Source organism: Gorilla gorilla, chromosome 2 (genome assembly GCF_029281585.2).
Source record: "Gorilla gorilla gorilla isolate KB3781 chromosome 2, NHGRI_mGorGor1-v2.1_pri, whole genome shotgun sequence".
In the NCBI taxonomy this organism is placed as follows: Eukaryota; Metazoa; Chordata; class Mammalia; order Primates; family Hominidae; genus Gorilla; species Gorilla gorilla.
In genome coordinates, this window is record NC_086017.1 from 195,927,909 (window position 1) to 195,948,135 (window position 20,227).

Below are 20,227 nucleotides of genomic sequence, written 5' to 3' on the forward strand. Positions count from 1 at the left end.
GATACAGGGTCTCACTCTGTTGTCCAGGTTGGAGTACAGTGGTGCAAACATGGCTCACTGAAGCTTCAACCTCCTGGGCTCAAGTGATCCTCCCACCTCAGCCTCCCAAGTAGCTGGGACCACAGGTGTGTGTCACCACGCCCGCCTAATTTTTAGTTTTTTTGTAGAGAGGGTCTCGCCATGTTGCCCAGGCTGGTCTCAAACTCCTGGACTCAAGCAATTCTCCCTTCTTGGCCTCCCACGTGTATAGTTTTATGAGATAACATTACTCTTCATTTGTATAGTCCATTACAGTTTATGAAACAATTTGATTCATGTTGTCATTTGAGCTTTACAACTCTCACAACACTCTGATAATCCATTGTATAGATGAAGACACTGGCATGCAGCTATGTAAATGACTTCTCAAAGTCACAGAGCCAGTGGTAGTTCCTTATCTTGCACAGCATTTTTTTCTCCCTTTGATTTAATATTATGTTAATGGGTTTCTGTGAGTATGAGAATAACAGCATGTTGCTTGACCTAATTATCTCTCACCATAATTTATGAAATAACTAAGAAATGTGATGCCAGACTTTTGCTTATTGCTTATGACTTATGTCTAAACTTAGAAAATTAGGGGTTTTCTTAGATGTTGTTTTGTCATGTTTAAGAAAGCAGATGCAAAAGTCTTTCAACACAAGTTTTCTGGAAAGTAGGCCGGGCGTGGTGGCTCACGCCTGTGATTCCAGCACTTTGTGAGGCCAAGATGGGTGGATCACTTGAGGTCAGGAGTCCAAGACCAGCCTGGCCTTATGGTGAAACCCCATCTCTACTAAAAATACAAAAAAGATTAGCTGCTTATGGTGGCACGTGCCTGTACTCCTAGCTCCTCGGGGGACTGAGGCAGAATTGCTTGAACGCGGGAGGTGGAGGTTGCAGTGAGCTGAGATCACACCATTGTACTCCAGCCTGGGCATCACAGCAAGACTCTGTCTCAAAAAAAAAAAAAGTGTTCTGGAAAGGGCTGTCAGGATAGTGCAGTTAGTGCATATATGTCCTTGATAGTAACTGAACGTGTAGATAGGAAAGGAAACCACTCTGTAGTCTTGACTTGATTATTACTATGGATTTTTGAGTTGATCATTTTGGTGGTAAGTTTGTCTTTTAATTGATGGTGGTTTTAATCAACTAAAACCCCTCACAATTATAAGCGGAAAGGCATCATTTTGTGAGCATTATTTCTTTTCTTTATTCAGATTGATGACAAGGAGTTTGATATTCCTCAAGTTGATACTCCTCCAACACTGGAAAGCATACTAAATGAGGTAAGTGAATATTAATAATTACTGTCATTTTGTGGCATTAATCTTAATACTTTTTGGATTAGTTATCATACATGCATCTAGATGCGCACTTTCCAGTAGGGTAGCCACTAGTCGTGTATGTCAGTTTCAAATTAAAATTAATTATAATCAAATAAAAATTTAATTCCTTGGCTGCACAAGGCACATTTCAAGTGCTCAATAGCCACGTGTGGCTAGTGGCTACTATGTGGCTAGGGGACAGCATAGATAAAGAGTATTTCTGTCATCACAGAAAGTTCTCTTTGGACAGCAGTAGTCTAGATTGTGAGCTTCTCAAGGGCATAAACCATCTCTTGTTCATCTTTAGGGTCTCTGTGCCCAGAACAATGCCTAATACTTGGCAGACTTTAAAATATATTTTATTAAGTGAATTGAGATGCAAAATTTATGTCACTTTTGAGGTTTGTATTATGTGTTGCTAATGGTTAAGTTGTCTCTACCACTGATATTCAAATAGCTTGTCCTCTGACACTAAAGAACATCTTGCAACCTTATAATAAGCTTCATCACTCTTCTACATGAAGACAACTAATCTTTTATAGTTTATCTTATGAATACCATTTCTAATGAAAAGTTTTTCAGAGTTTTGAAATGGTGTTATTCTTTTCTGAATTGGGAGATCAAAGGCTTCCTAAAGGGGCTCTGTGAGAGTACATGGTTGGTGAAGCACGCCTGTTTTATGTACCCTGCATCTGCTGACAACCCTTCAACTCAGTCTTCTTCGTTTTTTAAAAACTTGCTTGAGACTTCCCTTGGAGGTTTTAGCTTCTAATTTGAGAAAGATCTTGCAATGTATAAATCTATTTCAAATCCACAGTTATGTTTTCCAAAAGATAAAGACGCAAAAGTTCCCCGACAGAAAGGCCCACGTATACCAAAGCTCCGAGTGAGTTGGGCCTCTGTCTTTATTATTTCTTTGCCTATCCTATGAGGGTTGCAGGCAGCGCTTTATAGGATGCAAACTACTTTCTCTGTCAATTATGTCTTTTATTTTTCTTGTATGGCTTTTATTTCTATGTTTTATATCAGTTTGATGTTGCTGTTACTTTGAGTGTATTTTAACTTTGAATGTGTTTTAACTTCAGAAGTGTCCTATATGTTCTGTGTGAAGACTTAAGCATTTTTAGTTTTGACAAAGAAGGCTTTGGTCCATGAAAGAATATTCTGTTACAGTGAAGTGTCCTTTATTTACTTTCTAATATAGAGGAAATCTTTCATTTAGAGGTGAAAAGATTAATTTTAGTCAGTTTTGTTAAAATGGCCTTAATTGCATCCTCATTTCAATTATTAAGTGTAAAATAAAAATAATCTTAGAGGACTGTGTATAAGGCCTTGTTTGTAAATTATTATATCAGCAAAGAAAATAATGCTCATGTGAATGAGCTGTGGTTCACAATGAAGGAAAACTGTTCCTGCACAACAACTTTCTTATCTGTGAGTAAGTATAGTCATTAGTGGTTTACTAAGAAGATAACACTGTTATCATCCTCAATAGTAGTTTGAGTGCCTAGTGTATTTGGGTCATGGTGTTAGATGTTGGGGTTATAAAGTGCAGTATGACTATCTCTGTGCTTGAGAGGGAAATGAGGCTGGGAACTGGCCAGACTTTACACCTCCAGGGAACCAGGCAAGTCGTAAGTGGAAGAAAACATAGTTCAAATCGTAGACCATTATGAAGACTATAAGGGGGCTGTGGGGAGTACTAAAGAAAATGACTGAAGGAAAAATGAAAAGGGCTGAAGTAGAAAACATAAATAAGACCTTTTCTCAGGATATGTGGATGCATATATTCTATAATGTTCATTAATATCAACCTTAAAGGAGACTGGGAAGAAATGGACATCCACTTTTTTGTTTGTTTTTGTTTGTTTGTTTGTTTTGAGATGGAGTCTCACTCCGTCACCCAGGCTGTAGTGCAATGGCACAATCTTGGCTCACTGCAACCTCCACCTCCCAGGCTCAAGCGATTCTCGTGCCTCAGCCTCCTGAGTAGCTGGGATTACAGGTGCCTGCCACCACGCCCAGCTAATTTTTGTATTTTTAGTAGAGACGGGGTTTCACCATGTTGGCCAGGCTGGTCTCAAACTCCTGACCTCAAGTGATCTGCCGGCCTCGGCCTCCCAAAGCTCTGGGATTGTAGGCATGAGCCACCATACCTGGCCGATACTTTTTAAAGTAGAAATTTAGAGATTACTGAGACATCCTAGATCTCAGAATTTAGGGCATGAAAGAATGTTACTAGGTATTGCCATCCTTCGAAACTATGCTTCTTCTGAGATTTTTAATTTTGAAATTCCATTCTTTAACTATAACCTTTTTCCCCTATTTCCTTCCATTGAAACTGTTTTTTGGCCTCATTAAGACCAAGTCTTTGACCCTTTCTAATCTCCCAGTCTCTGAGAATAGTCCTAGGTTTACTTCAATCCTGCTGTTGGATTGTGCAGCCAGAAATTTCTTTTGAACTTTTCATTGAAGTATATCATACATAGAGGAAGGTGCACAAATCATAAGTGTACAGTGTGGTGAATGTTAACAAACTGAACAACCTGTGTAACCAGAATCCAGATAAAGCAGCCGAACATTACTAGTACCCTAGAAGCTCATCTTGTGTCCCTTTAGTACCCAAACCCAGGGTAATTACTACTCTAACTTCTACCAGCATTGATTAAGTTTGCCTGCTTTGAACTTTATATAAATGGAATTATATAGTGTGTACTCTTCTGTTTCTGACTTTTTCCCCTTAATATTATGTTTTTAGATTTGTTCACATTGCTGTGTAAAATTCCTTGTGAATATACCTTTATTCATTCTACTGTTGATAGGTATTTGTGTAGTTTCTAATTTCTGACTACTATGAAGAGTGCTGCTGTAAAGTTTCTTATTAATGTGTTTTGGCATGTACATACTTACACACATTTCTGGTTTTTATCTGTTTTCATTTTGTTTTTTTTTTGAGACAAGAGTCTCACTCTATCACCCAGGCTGGAGTGCAGTGGCACGATCAGGGCTCACTGCAACCTCCTCCTCCTGGGTTCAAGTGATTCTCGTGCCTCAGCCTCCCGAGTAGGTGGGATTACCGGCATGCACCACCACACGTGGCAAAGTTTTTTGTATTTTTAGTAGAGACGGGGTTTTGCTATGTTGGCCAGGCTGGTCTCAAACTCCTGACCTCAGGTGATCTGCCTGCCTTGGCCCCCCAGAGTGCTGGGATTACAGGCATGAGCCCCTGTGCCCAGCTTTATACACATTTCTGTTGGGCATATACCTAGGAGGGGAATTAGTGGGTCATCAGGTATAGTTATATTCAGCTTTGGTATATATTGGCACCGTTTTTGAAAGTGGTGGTATTGATATACACATCCAGCAACAGTATATTTGATTTCTGATTACTATATCCTTGTAAACATTTGAATTTTTCTCTTTTTCACTTTCATTCTTAAAAGATTTGTAGTGCTATCACATCATGATTTTAATTTGAATTTCCCTAAAGACTAATGAAATTGGGTACTTTGACATAGGTTTTGACCGTTTGAATATCTCTTTTGTGAATTGCCTTTTCATATAATTAGCCCACTTCTGTTGTTTTATTTTTTAAGTGATTTATAGGAGTTCTTTATATATGCTAATACAAGCCCTTTATTTGATGTACATATTTTATCTTCTTTCTGTACATTACCTTTTCACTCTATTAACAGTTTCTTTTGAGGAGCACAAGTTCTTAATATAGTTCAGCTTGTTAAAATTTTCCATTTGTGTGCGTGTGTGTCCTATTTAAGAAAATTTTTCCAATTCCAATGTTATGATGATGTTACCCTATTTTGTTCTAAAATCTTCATTGTTGTTCCTTTCATATGTAGATCTGTAATTCATCTGGAATTTTTTTTGGGTGTGATAGTGTGAGCTATGAGCCAGCACCATGTACTAAAAAGAGTATTCTCATCTGGTGTCACCTTTGTTATAAATCAGGTAATCATATAGGTGTGGATCTGAGTCCATTGGTGTGTCCATACTTGCCTCGATCTCACATTCTAGTGATTAAAACTTTATAATAGGTCTTGATATCTGGTAGTTTAAAATCTTCCAGCTTTGATGTTATTCTTCAAGATTGCCTTATTTATTTATTTATTTTTTTGCATTTTCATGTAAGTTTTAGAATTAGTTTATCAGTTCACACATACACACACATACACACACACAAATCAGCTGAAATTTGAAAGGATTGTGCAGTTTTTTTCACATCAGTTTGGGGATAATTGATACTTTTACTGTGTAGCAGTAGTTTTAAATTCAGTCTTGACATCTTCACTTCTTTTTTTTCCCTTCACTTTTTCTTTCACTTATCCTATAAGCCTGGCTTAATTCATCTGATCCATTTTCTTTAATTATGTCCCCAGGCTTTTTAAGAAAATCAAATAACATTTTGATTGACTCTCTTGTTTAAGATCTTGATGCTGCTGTATTTATTTCTGAATTATTTCCTTCCCTTTTCCTACAGCAATCGTTCCAATCTTTATAGCACTTAAGCAACATAATGTCTTATTGCCAGTCCTAACCCTCTTTTTAGAAGACCTATGTCTAGAGATATCTGGAAAGCAATGGTAAATTTGGACCTAAACCTTGAGAAATGTTGATGCTAAAGACACAGATTTTGGAGTCATTAGATAACATGGTTCTTAAAGCTATAGATATGGATGAGCTTACTCAAATAGGAAGTCCATGAAGTAGGAAGAGAAGATGAGAGCTTAGAATATAATCCTGGGGGACAATCGTATTTAAAGGTTGGGCTGAGAAGAAGCTAGCATGTGACTAATAGGAGGACACATAAGTTAGCGGAGAACCAGGAAGGAGAGATGTACCGAAAACTAAAGGAAAAGAAAGCTTCGAGATGTAGTGAATGAGCCAGGCGTGGTGGCATGCACCTGTAGTCCCAGCTTCTTGGAGGCTGGAGTGGAAGATTGCTTGAGTCCAGGAATTTGAGGCTGCAGTGAGCTGTGATTGTGCTACTGCACACCGGCCTGGGTGACAGGGAATGGTCAACAGGGTTAAATGATGCCTGGAGAACAAGAACATGCTAACAGAAAGCAGGCCAGTGGATTTGGCTAGTAGCATCAGCAAGGTTGGTAGGAGCTTGTAATGAGTGGATTGAGGTAGTGAGTAGACATTAATCTCTCAAGTACATTGATTGGAAGTGGTAAGGCAGAAGGTAGTGCAGCTGAAAGAGACGGTGAGACATCGTTCTCTGATGTTTGTCACTCAGAATCAACTTGGGCAAAGCCAAGTTCCTCATCCTGCTTTATCTGCCATTTGTCTGCTTTCTAATTTCAGTGAGTAGAGTCACCTTTTACCTGGTTGTAGAAGCTGGAAACCTTGTACTCTTCTGTGACTTCTCCCTTACCTCTCCTCCCATCCATACCCCTACTCAACCCCCCATTTCAATGGTAACCAGAGACGTTTGATTTTTTCTCCGTAATGTGTTTCATCATTCCCTCTGTTGACTTCTTCTGCAGCTTCTTAGGTTGGGACCTCCCGTTTTTCCTTGATAGTGCAATAGCCCTCTTACTGGTCCTTAAAGTCTTCTTGTCTCACCTCATCCATTCTTCATACTGCCCCACTTATCTTTTTAAAACATGGTTCCCATCATGTCTTTCCACTTCTTAAAAATGTCAGTTGCCTTCCCACTGCCTGCTATATATAGTATACTAAATATTCATTAAATGAGTACTGGTTATGTGTCAGGCATTATACTAGGCACTAGAGGTACAATGATGAACAAGATAGACATGGGCCCTGCTGCCATCTAGTGTAATGGCATATAAGGCTTTTCATGGTTTGGGTACCAACTTATCTTTCTAGGGTCATCTCCAACTTCTGCTTATATCCTCCAGACATTTTGGACTACTACTTTTCCCATGGACAAAATCTGTATTGTGAAATCACTGTGTCTTTCTGTGCTGTTTCCTACCCAGAATGCCTTTCTGCACTGTTTCCTACCCAGAATGCCTTTCTGCTGTCTGCTTGTCATTTTTTTTTATAGTAGACTATTTATAGTCAGATGGTGTTTGTTTTCTTCAAATTAGCCATTGGCTGTTAGTTAACTGCTAAATCATCTGTAAAAGCTTGATTTTTAAGAAATATTCTACAGCTAACAGTAATCTGCATAACTGCTCCTGCTTCTTCCTGCTACACGAAAGAAGTTTTGGGGTGACTTCTTTGTAGAGAGAAATAGCTGTCTAGAATTTAATACTAGTAATTCTGTATGGTTTCTTTCTGGTCAATAAGAATGCATGGAATAGAGGCGAAAAGCAGAAATAAGCACTTGTGTGCTCTGGAGAAACCCATTAATGCCTGACTCATTTCATAGAGTATTTGGATTTTGAATGTATTGATTTATCTTCTTCCAATTTAGACTGATGATGAAGATGAGTCTTTTGTTCTTGAGGATCCTACATTGTTAAACATTGATACTATTGATTCTCACTCCTATGATACTTCATCTGTGGCAAGCTCAGATAGTGGTGACAGGACCAACTTAAAAAGGTAGGTATTCATGTCAATCATACTTGCTTACAGTTGAAGTATTCAGTTGTTTCAAATGTAAATATTGTACTTTTTAAAGTACAATATGGTCTGTTGAAGCCTTGCATGGGAAGTAGAAGGGATATAATATCTTGAAAATTTTGGTACCGTTAAGGAAGAATGTAAAAGGGTAGGTGCTATGACCACAGTCTGAACTCTCGGTAGGAAACCATAATGATAGCCAGGGACTTCTGGAAGCAGGAGACCCCTTGGAGGAAGCACAGATTAAACCTGGCACAGTGTCTGTGGTGGAAACATGCAGCTTGGTTCACTGCCCTACTGTTCTGTGCACCCTCCCACACCTCCCTGTCATCCGCGTTCTCTAAGATCAGCCTTCCTTCATTCTCTTGGAGTGGGTTCAGAGAATCACAAAGATGATTAAAAATTCAGGAAAAGGACTTCTAACCCTAAATAACTTAAATTTGGGCTGCTTTTCACCTTCCAAGTTCTTGGAGAGACTGTGAAAAGGAAAGAGAATTGGAGGAATCATACTATAAACACATTATTGAATTCACGTGTAACTTTAATATTGCTAAAGTGATCTGTTTTTCCTCTTCTTCAATTTTGCCTGTGTCAATGCTCTTTTCTTTAGGTTATCTCTTATGGGATAGGGGCTGTTGCTGGATATGTTAACCTGTTCAACAATGTGTCCTTCAAATAGATAACTTAAATGTTTTTGATGATCTGGTCACTACCTGCTTAAAAGATATGGTATCATCTTGTTGCCTGCAAAATTAAGTCAGAACTCCTCTGCATGGCATCAGTCTGGGCCACGCTTACTGTTTTGATCTGATCTCTAAGCACTCACACTTCAGCCCTCCTAGTCTGTACCTTTTGTGTGTGTGTACCCCAGACACACTGTACACCTTTACATCTTCATATTTCTGCCTGTGCTTTTTGCCTGACAAACTCCTAGTCATCCATCAAGGTCAAATTAGTCATCTTCTCTTTTCTATAGCTGTCCCTAATGCCCCCCAAATAAACAGAATTAAACTGTTCTTCATTTGCATTTATATGGCACTCAATTCATATTTCTAGTATAACATTTATCCTTTAGAGTTACTTCTCAGCCCCTCAGCTATGAGATCCCTTGACAGTAATAACTGTGACTTTCTTATTTTTGTATTCCCAGAGCGTACTTCTAGTGATACAGAGTAGGTGCTCAGTAATGTTGGGTAAAAGTTTGAAAGTTACTTTTTGTGTGAGCATGAGTAGAGGGGGAATTTGAGGAGGTGGTTGAAGATTGAGAGGGTGGTCATAGGAGAAGCAGCAGCACAGGAAAGGTGAGCAAGGGTAAGAAGGCAGTAGGGTAATGTAGACTTGCAGGCCGGAGGAGTGCTCTGTAGCCTTCTGGAGAACATGAGAACCTACTGCCGCATTTCCTAAGGTGGGCATGGAGCAGTTTGAATCGTGAGAAAGGAATGGTGATTTGGTTCATTTTCCTGCTTGTGCTTCTTTGAGGTTCAAGGCGGGTTTAATACATTTTAAGGTGGGATTGTTAGATCCGTCATACCTCTTTTAGGAGATATACCTAATGCTAAATGACGAGTTAATGGGTGCAGTACACCAACATGGCACATGTATACATATGTAACAAACCTGCACATTGTGCACATGTACCCTAAAACTTAAAGTATAATAATAATAAAAGAAAAAAAAAACAGATCTAACAAATTACATACAATGTTGTCTTCTGCTTTTTGTGCATGTGTGTTTTCTTTCAAAGCTTTGGGACCTCGCCTTTTCACTATTTTTATCTGTTTTTAAATGTTTTTCTTTTTTTTTTTTTAGGAAGAAGAAATTACCTGATTCTTTTTCACTTCATGGATCAGTTATGCGCCATTCACTTTTGAAGGGAATTTCTGCCCAGATAGTGTCTGCAGCTGTAAGTATTTTGTTCTTTTCCCTCAACTTTGTAACCTGCAATGGCATAATGAAGTAGGAATGAGCATAAAACAAAATACAGCACTTCTCTTGGCCCGAGGCTTAAGAAAAATAGAATCTGGCTTTCATGGTTTTTGTGTGATGATTTTTGACTTATGAGACATGGCCACACGTCTTGACAGAAATTAGTGCAGCCATGAAAATAAAGTTCTGCTCAGAGTCTAGGCTATGCCTAAATGAAATATGGCAGCAAGCCTAAAATAAATACTATTTGCCTTTTCTTTAAATTCCTTTTCAGTTAAGTTGCCGTCTTGTGTATTTGTTGAGATTGTGTGCTTGTTTTTTTTTTCTCTTTTCATATGGAGAAATGATTGATCAGAATCTTTTACAACTGAATGATTTTTTTTTTTTTTTTTTTTTGTAATTCACAAAAGTATTTTCATGTCCCTTATTTCATTTATTCTTACAACTTGGAAACTAGGTAAAGCTGTATTCTATTTTACAAATGAGAAGATAGGCTCAGGAAGGTGATATTAACTTGTCTTAGATCATTCTGTTAGGAGGTAGCAAGGCATTTATTCAAAATTGGGGTTTCTGGCTTCAAGTGTAGTGCTTCTATTGTGAAATGGAGGTGGCATTGGTGAATGTGGTCAATGTGTAAAATGGCTGGAACAGCATCTGTGGCCTTTTTTGAAAATTATATAGAGCACTGGGTTAATGTAAACGATATTTAATGGTCCATAGACAGCAGAACTTTTCGTTTGACACTATCAGACTTTTCTTTTGACCCCAAAGCCCATAGTTTTATGTAGTCTTTCAATTTTGGTTTTCTGAGTACAATGTACAGATTCTGTATATAATGATAATGACAGGTTTATACTCCAGGAAGTTTAATGTGTTTTTATGTTCTTTTTGGGGCATTTAATTGGCGTTTTGCATATCCAAGTTGGACAAGAAATAAAAATTTGCATTTTTCTTTTTTTTTTTTTTTGAGACGGAGTCTCACTCTGTCGCCCAGGCTGGAGTGCAGTGGCACGACCTCAGCTCACTGCAAGCTCCACCTCCCGGATTCATGTCATTCTCCTGCCTCAGCCTCCTGAGTAGCTGGGACTACAGGCGCCTGCCACCATGCCCAGCTAATTTTTTGTAGTTTTAGTAGAGACACGGTTTCAACGTGTTAGCCAGGATGGTCTCGATCTCCTGACCTTGTGATCCGCCCGCCTCAGCCTCCCAAAGTACTAGGATTACAGGCGTGAGCCACCTCGTCCAGCCAAGTTTGGATTTTTCAAGAGGGTGGGAGATTGATACAGAATTACAAGATACCACAATTGCACTTCAATGTTCAGGTTTATCAGAAAAAGCCCTTAGTGCAAATAACAACAACAACAACAAAAAGTATTTACTATAACAATTGGGGTATCCTGACCTAGCTCATATATCATGAAGTGAATTTAAATAGATGCTCAAGCAATGGAGGAAACCTGGGCAATTGTTCGTCCTCTTTTAGGTGGAGAGTAACTCATATTTGCTAGAATGGGAACCACCTGTTGAGGATTACATTTCCATGACGTTTTCTGAATTTAATCCTTATGTAGGTGATGAAATTCATTCCTTTCAAAATCAAGATGAACCAGAACAGTCATTTGACCCACCTGTGCAGTTTTAAAAATATTTTGAGTAATGGAGACTGAGCTAAAACTCAGACTCTGAACAATGATTAGATAAATCTGTTATTTAAAAGGGTTTCTCCTTCCCCTTGAAGAGGAGGGGAAATTCTAATAAATCCCAGAGTGTTTGCATTCTGTTTTTATTTGATTGCTATGGCTGAGCTCCTTTGGTATGTTAAAATGAAAACTGCCTTTCCTGTGACAGTCATCATATGGTGCCTTCCTATTTTTGGATTACCAGCTCAATTTAAATTGCATGCTTTCCTGTGATGGTTGGTTTATTAACATGTAAAGCTAGTTATATTTTTGGATATTTCTCCCTGAATAATTGCTCAATAGCGCCTTCAGCCATGTGGTTAGTGATGTTATTAGGGCTGTTTGGGGCCTTGATCACAGTTTTGGGATTCATGCATGGAAAACACTTGGAGAGATGAAATTTTTGCAGTTGTGAAGCTCATTTTTTAATTTGGGATCCTTTTCAAAGTAGTATGACATGTGACTATACTTTAAAATAATTCAAAGTAACTTTTTTTTTTAAAGATCTTTATTATTTTTATGATCAACTTTAAAATACTAGAGATAGCTTAGTGTAGTGTTTTTTTCAAAATGCGTCCACTGTATAAGAATCTCCTAGGGTACTGATTAAATTGCAGATTCCTGGGGCTCACCCCAAACCTACAGAATCCCAAGCATACAGGCATCCCAGGTGATTCCCATGCATTTTGGCTTTTGAGACCCACTACCCTCAGATACTGCAACACCAGTACTAAAATTCCGTCATCTCTACAATGCTTCCTAATATCTGTGTTTTTTTAAGCTTTTGAAGTCAGGTGACTTCTGATTCCATTATTCAGGTTCTATTTTGAATATAGAACAGACCTTCGAATAACATCATTTTGTTCAGTGTCATTTTGTTATAATGTTAATGAAGAAAAAACAATTGGTTTAAGTTGTTTTGCTTAAAGTCAGTTTCTAAGAACTTACTGACAACATTAAGTGAGGTCTTACTAGAGTTTTTGACCTTCATCTGCTGTCTCATTTCTCTTTCCCTGTCTAGATGCAAATCAGTCATTTATCAACTATGTATTACATGCTTCTTAATTGTCGAGCGTTATGTTAGGCATGTTTGACACACAGATGTATACACTCAAAGTTGGATAGATGCTGCTATCCAGAGTATTGTGTGTAGCAGCCTTGCTCATTGCTTTTTTCTCCTGTTTCCATGTACTGGAGTAAGTTTAAGTGAGTGCCCAGGAAGCTCTACAGAGTTGGTTAAATAGAGTCTGTAGAGTCTGCCTTCTGAGAGATGATAATAATTGACCACACTGACAAGGACAGACATAGAAAAGAAGATGTGTAAGTGATACAAGGAGCCTGTCCTGGGATTTGGAAGCTCTGAGTTTGAGATGTAGTTCTGCCACTTACCGAGTACCCTTTGTCAAGTCAGTTAAACTCTTGGAAATGTCTGTTTTTAAAATCTGAAAAATCAGAATAACATTGCCTGTTCTATACATCTCTCTAGGTCTGAGAATCAAGTAGTGTAATATCTGTATACGCAAGCTCTTTGCTGCTACAGTACTGTATCACTACAAACTCTTAGGGTTATTTAAAGCTATGTGAGCATAGAATTGATACTCTTACATATTTTTTTGATTCTTCACATTTAATTTGATCCTCAGGACAGCTCACTGAGGTAAACAGTGCAGTATTTGCTATTTCTTTGAACAGATGAGGAGACTAATGTTCAGAAAAGTTAGGTGACTTTTCAAATGCCATATAGTTACCGGTAAGGAGCTGGGACTAGCACTTTTTTATGTTTTAATTTCTTATGCTTGGGAACTGACTTAATATAACCTGTTGGGGTTTATTTAGAGGTTATTAGGTAATTGGTAGATAGGAAAGTCCTATTTAGTAGTAGAAACATCTTTAACATGTTTACTTTTCTCAAATCTTTATGTACTCCTACCATTTTGACTCCATAGTACTTATAGTTTATTCAAGTATAGAAAATGGAACATCTTTCCTCTTTTTCCTTTGCATTTCCATTATAATCAGTACCCTCCCTGAGGCATCTTACTTAGTAAAGGCACTTATATACTTAGTAAAATAAAACAATCCCCTTTCATGCCCTTTGTATTTTGTTGATATATATAGCTTTTGTAATTTCTGTTAGTTGGGGGCAAAAATAAAGGTTCCACCTCTAATCTAAATTGATTTGGAGCAAGTATATGTAAAGCAAGAGCCATATACCATTTTCTGTTTTAAAATGAGAATATTTTTCAAATACTTTCTTTAAAATTTCATTTAGGACAAAGTAGATGCTGGCTTGCCTACAGCAATTGTAAGTATACTTTAACTTTTTAAAGGTAAGTTTTCTATTTGATTGGGTTTTCTTAGATTTATCATTGCATTGTTCAAAATATTACATAAGTTATTATGGTAATAAATTCACAAGTCATTTTACTGCCAGTAATCAGGTTTAACATTTATCCATGTTGAATGCTTTCTTTTTTCCTAATTTTTTGTTACTTTTTAGGCTTTTGTTTGAGAAGCAGATAATGGAGTAATATTAGCCTTCTCCAGGTTTATTTGTTTGTAGTACTACCCTGCCCAAGTAAATTTGCTTCTTCTGTGATTTGGCTCCCCTTCCACAAGGAGTGGAAAGCATCATTTGATAGGATCACTTTGTGGAAAATAGTACATTTAACAGCTCTGGATTCCATTGCCAGGCTTGCCAAATAGAACTCTGTTGCAGTATTGTAGAGAACTAGGGGATATTGAAAGCACGCTGGTACTCTCTCTTCTTGTCTTCCTCCAGTGCCTTTTTAGCATTCCTTTTAGTCAGTCTTTGGTAAGGAAGTGGGTGAGTTTTGAACACTTTGGATGGCTTTAGGCCCCTGCGGATAAACTAGAGAAGTGTGTTCTCATCTCTTCCCCACGCCTTGTAGGAAGCTCTAGGTTGGGTAGCATAAGTGCCTCTTACTTTGCCCGGATCCCTGATTTTTTATTTGAAAGTTGCTTTAGAGGAAGCTAAGTGGCATGTTATTGCCTATAATGTTGAACATATGATATTTTGATAGTGTTACCCCTAGAGTAAATTTAGAGTGATTCTCAGAAATAAAATGTCCTGAGTTTCATTTCCCGTTTTGCCTCCTGGATGAAATTCTTCTTATTTACAATAGTTTGTATGTCATCTGGTGCCTAGAGGAAGGCAGGCCAACAAATTCAACTCTGATTATTTCAAGATTCTTAATGTAATATCTTAAAATGTAATCTTCCCTTTTGTTTTCAGGCAGTGTCCAGTCTGATAGCAGTGGGTACATCTCATGGATTGGCTTTAATATTTGGTAAATTTTTAAGTGCTTTCCTGCTTTTAAATATTAAGTGTCCTTTTGGGTTTTATAATGTCCTTTAATCACAGTTTATATAGTGTACTTGATTTTCTTGAACAAAACCAGAAAAACTTGAAAAGTAGCAGTCAATATTTTTATAGCTAAAAATTATTTGCCTCACAGCTTTGTTTTGCTGCTTATTGCAAGTTTATTTTCTTCTTCATGAATTTATAAGCTATCATATCTATTGATCTCTCTGCAAACCTAGACAAAAAGAATAAAGTTGAAGGGAACCTTGGGTTATCATCTTGTCTGCCTCCGGTTGTTGGTGGTGGGGATTTTTGATTCTGAATCACCTTCCAGTAATGGGTATTCTAAAAGATCTTCAGGAAAACAGGCTTTCTCAGTAATTTTCAGGAGCTCTCACTGACAATAAGCTTTTTTAAAAATTTTCCATTGTAAATCACTCTAAACCGATTTTTTTTTGGCCTGTAATCACATTGCTTTCTTGGTGGAAAGAGAACTAGTTTTATTTGTATAGTAGAAGATAGTTGTATTTTCTCATTTTTTTCTACCTGAGACTAAATGACTATAGTTTCATTAAACCTTCTTTGCTTTTGAATTCAATGTATGAGTAGAATATTTTGTTCTTTTTAAATTTAAAAACTGTTAGATTTTTGTGGCCGGGCATGGTGGCTCACGCCTGTAATCCTAGCACTTTGGGAGGCCGAGGCAGGTGGATCACCTGAGGTGAGGAGTTTGAGACCAGCCTGGCCAACATGGTGAAACCCCGTCTCTACTGAAAATAAATAAATAAATAAAATTAACTGGGCGTGGTGGCGGGCGCTTGTAATCCCAGCTACTCGGAAGGCTGAGGCAGGAGAATCTCATGAACCCAGGAGGCGGAGGTTGCAGTGAGCCAAGATTGTGCCACCGCACTCCAGCCTGGGCAACACAGTGAGACTCCACCTCAAAAAAATAATAATAATAATAAATAAAAAACTATTAGTTTTTTGGGGGGCATCATTTTTAGTGTTCTCTTCTGGATATTAAGTCGTTTCATCTCCCTTAAATGAAAGACTTGAGACACTGTATTTAGTAAGGAATCTACAGACTCCTATATGGATTACCTGAGAATACTTAATAGCAGAACCACAATTTGATTTCTGTGGGGCCTTGCATCCTTATTTACCACAGAAGTGGGTAACTGATTATTTTCTGTTGGTTTTGAATGATTTGACTTACTATTATAAATTTTGTATTATGACAAAAGCTTTTTAAAATGTAATTGTAAAACCTAGTCTTTTCAAAGGTAATTGATTTAAATAAGAGTTTTATTGTTTGGGGACCAGAAGAGTAGAAACAAAATTATAATTCCCTTGAAGGAATTTAGAATTGATTGAAAAAGACTCTTAAAACCTATATAGTTGATATATATTCACAGTAGAAAATATAGATGAGCAAAAAGTTGAAGATACACCAAATCCTGCCATGTATTAATAATCCCTAACATTTTTGTATGTAATCTTTTAGTCTTTTTTTTCTGTACCTATATATGTGTATCTATACACCCTCAAATGGGATCATGTTAATTTGTAAACTGCTTTTTATTTTAATGAATATCTTTCCATGCAGTTATATATTTTGTCTGTAACATCATTTTTAATGGCTACATAGTATTCTATTAAATGGATTCTTCCTAATTTACTTAATAATTTCCTACTATAAGACATTTAAGTTGTTTGTAAACATATAGTACTGTGATGAACATCTTCGTTACTACATTTCTGTGTCCATGATTACTTTTTTAGGACAGATGTTCCTAAAGGTGGAATTGCTTAGATTAGGAGATGAACATTAAGGACTTTTGATATGTATTATCTAATGGCCCCCTAGAAAAGTTCTGTCAGCCTGCTCTCCTATCAGGTGTTCAGAATGGTAGTCTTCCCGTGGGGCATAATTAATGTTAGATAAATAGAATTTTGGGAAAGAAACTTACGAGGTCATTTAGTTCAGTCCCCTTATTTTACATCTGAAGCTGCTGAGGATCAGAGAGGTTAAGTGACATGCACAGAGCCAAGTTTAGCCAAGTTCATTGAGGAATGCTGAATCCTATATAAGTGTATTTCCACTATTCTAAGCAATTCTGCTATCCTGAGAGAAAAGGAGGCAAATTCTAAGATAGGAAGAAAAGAATAAAAGAACTAAGGTGAATGAGAATAGATTATAATACGTATATTTGTCAGCAGATTGCATGTTGATTTTTGGTTCCCACTTACCAGTACTCACTTCTCCTCACCTCTCTATCTGCTTTAACATCCCTTTCTTGTCAATGTTATAAGAATATGTGACTGCTTATAATCAAACTCAAGTATAGCTTACTGCAAACAAATTAAAATGAATACTTTACAAATAAAAACTAACAGAGGAAAAGAGAACATTGTCTTTTGATACTGTCTTTTTAATTTCCTTGGGCCTGGTTCCTGTTTGTTTTTTTTTTTAGACCCCAGCAGCTTTCTTGTAGATATGAGGAAATAATAATCTTTCATTACAGTCTCATGGAAAAGAAAGTATGTCTAAGTGAACATTTTGAGAAAGAATCATAATATTCTGGTTGTGCTTTGGGTATTAATAGTGTAGCTAATAAATTTTACTCATTACTGTTTATAGGAATCAGATGTTTGGACAACGTGTTTTATCAAATGGATTAAAATATGCTTGAAAGCCTGGGGACAAATGGCAGAGTAATAATACTATAAAGTGTCTAGAGGCCTGGGTTAGATCTCATCTCTGTTAAACATCTGTGTTGATCATAGGAGAAAGTGTAGCAGGAAGAGCTATACTTGTTTAAGTACTGAATGTTTCTCTTTGAAACAGAGGCCCAGGTCATTAAGAAAGAAACCATTATAAGTTTCTTTCTCTTTGAAACAGAGGCCCAGGTCATTAAGAAAGAAACCATTATAAGTTTCTTGAAGACTGATGTTTATTGCCTCTTCTTAAGTAATTATAGGCATACAGTGTTTAAAAAAATATATTGGTACTTACCTTATACAGAGTCTTAAAAGTTCAAATCTTAATGAAGATGTTTCCCCATCCCAGGGTCCTTAGTTTTCCTCTTTTTTTTTTTTGGTTATTAGTGTACTTCAGTAGATTATCTTTTTGAAAGTTTTTTTGTTTTTATCTAACTTAAACATGGATTTACTTACTTTGCTCTAACGAGAGTATTATGGATTTTTCCCCATAACCCATAGCTTAGCATAATCATAAATGCTAGAGGCATCACTTAATCAAATTTAGCATCATTCCCACAGATAACTAAAGCTTGTCACTTATATTCTTGAAATTTTTTACCTGCCTTTTCTTCGAACTTTTGAACTGATTTCTTGCTTTTCTTTATCTCTCTTGATCTTTTCTTCATGGATTCAAAAGGAAAAGGTATAGTAAGTAATTTTAGTTTGCATGAATGGTTTCTTTTGGTCTTTTTAATGTTGGAAGAGAATGCTACCAATTATAGTCAATGTCCTCTTATGAAATGCTTATTGAAAAAAAACCCAGCTAATTGAAAAATTAGTTAAGTGGGAAATTGTGAAAAACTGTAAATATATATACCTTCAATGTTTTAACTGAAAAATATAATTTTTAACTGAAAGTATATACATTTTCATTTTTCCTTTGATCTTTTGATGTAGTCCCAAACCTTTTCTTTGAGTTGATGTAGTCCCAAACCTTTTCTTTGAGTTTGTATTTGCCACTTGGGTTCTGAAGTATCTTTTTTGGCATAAACTTTTATCATTAATGGGTCATGCAAGATTTGCTGTTTTAAATTTTAAAAATGAGGTGAAAGCTTAAGCACCTGTGAGTCAATCAATGCATGCAAAATCCTAGATTTTAACAAAACTTTCAATCTTTTCCTGTTATATTATGAACACCTTATTTTGTGACAGTTTTGTATAGAAACTCATCTTTACCAAGTTTTTCTAAATCATCCCATTTAATGTACATGGAAACAACAGCTCTTTCTTTTTCACTCTGTTTCATTGGTTTATTTACTGTTTAAGTTTTAAAGTACAGTAACATTACAATGGCATGAACAGGCTTGGGAGTGAATACAGCTGACTCATAGTAAGCATAAGCATTCTGGAAGATATCCAACTAGCAATGGGGATTCAGTATGCCCTGGCTTCAGTCAGTAAGCCTTACAGAGGGAAGGAGAACTTGAATTCTGTGAGTTGGTTTGCTGGAGGTCAGGTAAAAGTGCTTCAGGTAAAAGTGCTTCTGTTGTTTTATGATCATCGATGAAAAATGTTTCCTGATTAGTTCTTTTCTCCCTTGGTCCTAGAGAATATTTTAGTGTGAATAAAGGATAAGAAAAGGCTGGATGTGGTGGCTCACACTTGTAATCCCAGCGCTTTGGGTGGCCGAGGTGGGCAGATCACTTGAGGTCAGGAGTTCGAGACCAGCCTGGCCAACATGGTGAAACCCGTCTCTACTAAAAATACAAAAATTAGCCAGGCGTGGTGGCATGTGCCTGTAATCCCAGCTACTTGGGAGGCTGAGGTGGGAGAATTGCTTGAACTCAGGAGGCAGAGGCTGCAGTGAGCCGAGATCGTGCCACTGCACTCCAGCCTGGGTGACAGAGTGAGACTGTTAAAAAAAAAATAAAAAATAAAAAATAAGAAAAGAATAGTATTAAAGAATAGTGAATATTGGCCAATAAAGGTAGAGTTCCACACACACAATTAAACTGGATTCCTACTAGGATGTAGGTATTTCCTTCTTTGAGAAATAGAGGATTGGGCTAATTTTGGTATATGGAAAGAGTTAACAGAAATTCTTGAAGTATGTTCAAATTTAGATTTTAGGGCTGTTACAGACTTTGTACATTATTTGTGACTTTTCTTTGCTATTCAGCATATTATTCTTAAGTCCAGAATATGCTGAGGAGATCTACTCTAAGCAAAGTGTACTTTGAAAGACATGCTAATAAAAGATACAGATATAATTCAGGGCAATGCCAAATAGATGTGTTGTTTGTGATATTTGGCCTTCAAGTTATCTAAATTAATTGGTAAGCTATATTACTGTCATAAACAGTAATTCCTTGCATTTGTGCCATTTGGTGATTTTCTAATTTTTCATAGGCAAAACTCTTTGTCAACTCAGTGAAGTTTATAAGAAAGGTGATAGTCTCATTTCATATTTCTTGCCAGGGTAACCATTATTAAGACCCCTGCAATTTTTTTAAAACACAGATTTGACAGTACTAACCAAATGTACCTTTATGTGACTTTGTAAAGAAATTAGATATACTGTTAATTTAATAACTTTTTCCAACTGTAGACAAAGGAGACTTCAGAGAGGAGGAGGAGAATAGATTTTTTCCTTTTAAATTCATGAAATCAAGAGTAACCTGGAGTGGCTC

At 36.9% G+C, this 20,227-nt stretch overlaps 1 protein-coding gene across 2 annotated transcripts in view; it reads left to right on the forward strand.

Moving 5' to 3' along the window:
* Positions 1 to 20,227, forward strand: part of VPS8 (VPS8 subunit of CORVET complex) — a 239,072-nt gene that overhangs the window by 13,236 nt on the left and 205,609 nt on the right. For both annotated transcript variants that reach the window (XM_063704436.1, XM_004038141.4), the window contains exons 3-7: positions 1,239 to 1,307; positions 7,753 to 7,883; positions 9,714 to 9,807; positions 13,782 to 13,814; positions 14,766 to 14,820. In XM_063704436.1, coding sequence (XP_063560506.1) covers positions 1,239 to 1,307; positions 7,753 to 7,883; positions 9,714 to 9,807; positions 13,782 to 13,814; positions 14,766 to 14,820 — 382 coding nt within the window. The remainder of the gene's footprint in view (positions 1 to 1,238; positions 1,308 to 7,752; positions 7,884 to 9,713; positions 9,808 to 13,781; positions 13,815 to 14,765; positions 14,821 to 20,227) is intronic.